Source organism: Sinocyclocheilus grahami, unplaced genomic scaffold (assembly GCF_001515645.1).
Source record: "Sinocyclocheilus grahami isolate Dianchi unplaced genomic scaffold, SAMN03320097.WGS_v1.1 scaffold1191.1, whole genome shotgun sequence".
In the NCBI taxonomy this organism is placed as follows: domain Eukaryota; kingdom Metazoa; phylum Chordata; class Actinopteri; order Cypriniformes; family Cyprinidae; genus Sinocyclocheilus; species Sinocyclocheilus grahami.
The window spans coordinates 322,970-329,157 of NW_015506370.1; the positions used below are offsets into that span (position 1 = coordinate 322,970).

Below are 6,188 nucleotides of genomic sequence, written 5' to 3' on the forward strand. Positions count from 1 at the left end.
GAAACACATTGTTCCTGTCACCAGTCATCGCTGCAGCTCCAGTCTATATGGCCACACGTTTGTCTTCACTACTCCCTTGACATAATGCTAATTAGTTCTTCAGTAAAGTTGATGGTGTTTGGCCAGAGACTGCCTGAACACCAGCAAATGTAACCCTGACCTGACCAGGCTTTGCAGTCCTCAGGTACACATCTCTTCTTCAGTAAGAGTCCGCAGATCCATCTGTCATCACTCGGATGAATTTTGGAGTGGAAATACTCTCCTTTAACATTCCTCTCACTTCCTCCAATATGCTGTGCATGAAGAGCTTTTCTAGACCTTTCTGACTGTCAAGCCTAAAATGACACAAGTAAGAGTTAATTAGGGTTTGGTCTAATTTGAATTGTATTGATTCCAACTGCACTTCTGACTCTGCCTATCGATTCCGATTCTTATCGAATCTCACTTTCTATTCCAATGTATAGATATCAAACATATTCATATTCTGTCTCTTTTTGCAAAACATTTTGACACCTCTTTTGCAGCAAATTAGCTTGCCACAAATATTACACTTGGCTTTTTCGGCGTCTGACTTCGCAAAGTTTAGCCACACTTCAGAGCATTGTCTGCAGTCCATCAGGACTGACGTTACATAACATAAAATAGCAAGGAAGATTCTGCAGGTCGGATCCTCACAGATGGCATGTGAAAAGAAAAAGCTGATCTGTATGAAAATGAGCACACAGGAAGCAACAAGCAGTCAAATTTATAATTTTATAACATACAATTCCAGAATTGGAATAAATTTTCAATGCCCAGCTCTGAACTGAACAGCTGAAGTTAATATGTTTAACATAGCTACATGTAAATACATACAAAACACACACACACACACACACACACACACACACACAGATAAACAAGTATTTTGCCAGTATTTTCGAACTTACACTGGCTAATGTAACTTGGCTAACATTTGATTACAAACAGTCTGTATCTGAAATCATATGTGACATTATTTGTAGAGTCATACACAAACCACTTGGCACTGAAACTCCTAATTTTCTTTCCTTGTGCTTCTTCGTTGCTTAGTGGCACTTTCCTTTTAAGGCAAGTATCACCACACGATTATTGTTAGTTGAGTCGTTATTCCCTTAGAGGCTCGATTGCAGCTGGAGCTGTCAGGTGTTGCTTAGTGATGCTCAGATATGCACAGATGATGCACAGTTATGATATGTTTAATAAATATTAATTTAAGGAAGAGAAGAGGACTTGCAGTAAATCTGTCCAGATTTGGCTTACACGAACAACTGGTGACTGAACATAATTTATTAATTTATTGGCAGTGTTACCCACCATGGCTGCCCGAATGTACTAATTCAGAATATGATTGAGGATTGCATATGTTGTTGTTAAATTTTGACATTGAAAATTTAACATTTTAACTCGTCTTATAGAGATGAGTTCCTTTTTAGTAAAATGGTTACAAATTCCAGTCACTGCTGCATACAACTTAAACACAGCTCTTCTATTATTAACTTGAAATAAAAAGGCATGTTTTATTTATTTTAGCAATACATGGAATGAGTAGTATGTCCAAATTCACTATTCATAAAACAGTGGGTGAAAAACACCTGATGACCTACTACCATTACTTCCACCAAGAGTCTTAAGTGCCACATGTTGTTTTGAAGTATTTACTCAAGAGGCACCTACTTAGAGAATATGTGACTGATCAAATATACATGGTTGCAGTTCTCTATGCTATGTATATACACTGAACAAAATTATAAACCCAACACTTTTGTTTTTGCCCCCATTTTTCATGAGCTGAACTCAAAGATCTAAGACTTTTTCTATGTACACAAAAGGCCTATTTCTCTCAAATATTGTTCACAAATCTGTCTAAAGCTGTGTTAGTGAGCACTTCTCCTTTGCCGAGATAATCCATTCACCTCACAGGTGTGGCATATTAAGATGCTGATTATACAGCATGATTATTGCGCAGGTGTGCCTTAGGCTGGCCACAATAAAAGGCCACTCTAAAATGTGCAGTTTTATCAGGACCAGCCACCCAGACAGCTGCTGCAACTATCGGTTTGCATAACCAAAGAATTTCTGCACAAACTGTCAGAAACTGTCACAGGGAAGCTCATCTGCATGCTCGTCGTCCTCATCGGGGTCTCAACCTGACTGCAGTTCATCGTCGTAACCGACTTGAGTGTGCAAATGCTCACATTCGATGGCGTCTGGCACCAACAGCGTCATAGTTCATTACCATAAAGTTGAACTGATTTCAACTCTCCTTGACGCCCTCGCCGGCCAAGACGTGCCGCGCCGCTCCTCGCCGCCTTTCGCCGCCCGCTCACATTGAAAATGAATGTCTTCCGGTCACTTTGACGCTCTCGCTGCCGGCGGTGTGAACACACAGTAAGGCACACCTGTGCAATAATCATGCTGTCTAATCAGCATCTAGATATGCCACACCTGTGAGGTGGATGGATTATCTCGGCAAAGGAGAAGTGCTCACTAACACAGATTTAGACAGATTTGTGAACAATATTTGAGAGAAATAGGCCTTTTGTGTACATAGAAAAAGTCTTAGATCTTTGAGTTCAGCTCATGAAAAATGGGGGCAAAAACAAAAGTGTTGGGTTTATAATTTTGTTCAGTGTATATATACAGTATATATATTTATTTTTCCAAACTGTTCTCGTGACATACACTACCAAAATGATCTGCAGTGACATGCAAGCCTCTTTAGGAAGTGGGCTAGGTTTTCAAATCCTTTCTGGGTCCCCTGAATACAGTTTTGTGGGAAGCTGGTGTAAAATCAGCTCCGTTCAAGTTCTCCTGGGACATTCGTACTTATGAGTTGACAAATCGTAATTACGACGTCAGGTGGGTTCAAGTCAGTTTAGTCGGCACAAGATGGCGGTGTACCTTCTTTTAATAAATTACAAGAAAATACAACAGGGTCTGCATTTTTTTACTTGGATTTTATTAACTCGCTGCATAACAAGAACATGACCAATTTAAGTTTATAGGACAACTAAACTATCAATTTAAACAAAAATTTACCGTCAACTACAGACGTTGCATCCATCGATTCCGCCATGTTTCTCATTGACACGCCCCCAACTCGGAAACTCGGGGCTTAAAGAAAATTTCCAGTTTCCCAATCGTAATAACGACTTTGTGGTGGCATTCATGTGCGTTCAACTCGTAAATACGATCTATCCGACATGACTTGAACGCACCAATGGCGCTTTTCCACTGCATGGTACGACTCGGCTCGGTACGGCACGGATCGGCTCGGCACGGTTTGCGTTTCCATTGCAGTTCAGTACCGCTTTAGAGTGGGCGCGATTATTCACATGTCATTATAGTTGCCTCTACTACCACGACTCCTAAAAATTACTTTTTAATTCCACGTCGCCCCATCAAGCTCTCGCTGGATCCGCTCCTCTGCTATCAACGAGAGGAACGTCTGTACTTCCTCAACAGACAATGAAACAGCCACTTTTTGGCTGTTAAAAAAGGTGCACTTGTTCAAAACCGTTGCGTTCGATCCTTTGCTGGCTGTGCTTATTTAAATCTAGCGGTTTTGTTGTGTTTGTGTCGCAAGTTCAGTGATGCAGGTAGTGACGATTCTCTCCAGCCAATCCGTGATCAGCTTTACACGTCACATTTTGGTAACGGTACGGTTCCCTTGGAACCTCAACCGAGGTGGTACTAAAAAAAGTAGAGCCGTACCGTGCTGTACCGAGCCGTACCGCGCAGTGGAAAAGCGCCACAAGAGTTCTCTGGCGCTCTGTTCTCATGCTCGAGTCCACGTGACAGTCGAGGTATCCTTACCTGGCCCGCTTGTAAGTTGTGCAAGAGCTACAGATTCAAGAACTTGCCACAAACACCTTTAAAAAAACTAATAGCTGCTGAATTCAAAGTCATTTCTAATGTAAATGACGGAACCACACTTTTTTGCAAAAGAAGAAATTAGGCACGAAAACAATAACACTGTCTGGAACAAAGGCGCAGTGTAGCTGGGTCACATTGTGCATAACGTCAATCGCCAAAGCGTGTTTTTACTGGCTTCTGCAGCAGAACAGCCCGCCTTCCTGCGAGAAAATCACACCATTGGCTCATCGGTCACCCAATAGCATGCGTTCTGGGTTTCGAGAGGCCAACCGCCCTGCCAATCTTCTGTTCTACGTTCCCATTGGCTGATCGGAACACAAGAGGCGGGGCTTGTTAAGGAAATTAGTTTCCTTGTCTGTGTATGTCAGTCGAGCGACGGTGCGGAATGGCGAGCTAAACCGTTAAACAAAAGCGATCGGTCAGATTTAGTGATCTGCTTCACGGTTTCGGTGCTTCGCTAACCGATGGACGTGACCGCGCGCCGCTCGAGGTAGAATTGGCCCCGCCTCTGTGATTTCCCGATGAGTGTGAGTGTTATAGTGTGAGTGTTATAATGAGTGTGAGTGTTATAGTGTGAGAGAGTGTATGTTATAGTGTGAGTGTTATAATGAGTGTGAGTATTATAGTGTGTGAGAGTGAGTGTGAGTGTTATAATGAGTGTGAGTGTTATACGCGACCGCGGAGGTAGAATTGGCCCCGCCTCTGTGATTTGTGTGTGTGTGTGTGTGTGTGTGTGTGTGTGTGTGTGTGTGTGTGTGTGTGTGTGTGTGTGTGTGTGTGTGTGTGTGTGTGTGAGAGAGAGAGAGAGAGATGATGACCGCGGAGCTGCTGCTGTCTGAGCTGGACAGCCGCTTCTGCGCCGATAACCTGCTGACCAGCGCGGACTGGGGTGAGTAGCGTTATCGTTAACGGCTCGGTGGAAGGTTGACAGTCCGTGTGAGGGGAGTCACTCCGGGGCCGGCTAGTGTTAGTGTGCAGCAGCTGTCTCACTTTCACTAGAAATACTATCTCCCCTTTTATAATTGTGTCACTACAATCAAATGTAATTATGTGAATCTATGAATCAGAGTTTCCTGATGCTTCCTCACTATATGAATGTGTGCATTATTAGTAGCTGTAGCTGCTGGAGAAGTGCTGCTAGCTCGGGGTTTGTGGGCGGTTGCCAGGGCGTTGCTATGCGGTTTGATTAGGTATGCTGTGTGGTTGCTAGGGTGTTCTGAGTGGACGCTCAGTGTCTTACAAAACTAATAGTTATCTTTTTACGAATTCTTAACAGTATAGAAGAGTGTTAGTAAAGCAGCCTATCAAAAGTGTGATTCCTCTGAAGGGTTTCCGCAGCAGCTGCTCTGAACCCTGTCCTGTCCTGTCCTGTCCTGGGAACGGTCTGGTGTAGGAGTGGACTGTGTGGAGGATGAGCAATATCTCAACATATTGCAAATAACAGCTGGTTACATGCAGTCGACAAAACAAATAGCAGAATCTACTAAATGGTTACATAGCCTTGAATACTGTGTCAGTGGTCAGTGACTGTTTTTGTGTTTTGTGAGAGTTGTTTGTCTCGAGCAGTTCAGCGGCCCGCTGTTCTTCAGGAAAATCCTTCAGGTCTTGCTTTGGTTTTCCAGCATCTTCAGTTTATTCCGACTCTTTCCAGCTGTGACTGTAGGCCTCTGAGATCCGGCTTCACACACTGAGGACTGCTGAGGGACTCGAACGCAACCGCTACGAAAATCCACAAATGTTGATGCTCCGTGCATTAAGAGCAGGGGGTGTAAACTTTTGTTTAAAGATTATATTTTAAAGATTAGATTGTGGCTCTGCCCTTCAGAAGCTACATAAAACACTTAAAACAAAGTTGTTTCCCAAAAAACAAGAACTACAATTTACCCTGGTTATGCGTTTCAAAGAGTTGACACCCTCTGGCTCTCGAAGCTTCATGTTCCCTTGCTATTATATTTACATAATCTGTGTGTCTGTCAGATGCCTGTCTGTATCAGTGTGAGGATATGGAGGAGGATTTCACCGGAGAACTGAAATATGACACATCGGTACGTTCATAACTCAACACACACACACACAGAGAGACACACACACACACACTTACTCTCTCTCTCTCTCACACACACACACACAGAGACACACACACACACACACTCACTCTCTCTCTCACACACACACACACACACACACACACACTTACTCTCTCTCACACGCACACTCTCTCTCTCTCTCTCTCTCTCTCTCTCTCTCTCTCTCTCTCTCTCTCTCACACACACACACACACACACACACAC

The 6,188-nt window shown here is 43.3% G+C and overlaps 1 protein-coding gene across 2 annotated transcripts in view; it reads left to right on the forward strand.

The window, feature by feature from the left end:
- The first annotated feature begins 4,656 nt into the window (after positions 1-4,656).
- The window catches only part of atf6b (activating transcription factor 6 beta), a 23,234-nt gene continuing 21,702 nt past the window's right edge, over positions 4,657-6,188 (forward strand). For both annotated transcript variants that reach the window (XM_016253586.1, XM_016253587.1), the window contains exons 1-2: positions 4,657-4,786; positions 5,875-5,942. In XM_016253586.1, coding sequence (XP_016109072.1) covers positions 4,708-4,786; positions 5,875-5,942 — 147 coding nt within the window. In that variant the 5' untranslated portion in view covers positions 4,657-4,707. The remainder of the gene's footprint in view (positions 4,787-5,874; positions 5,943-6,188) is intronic.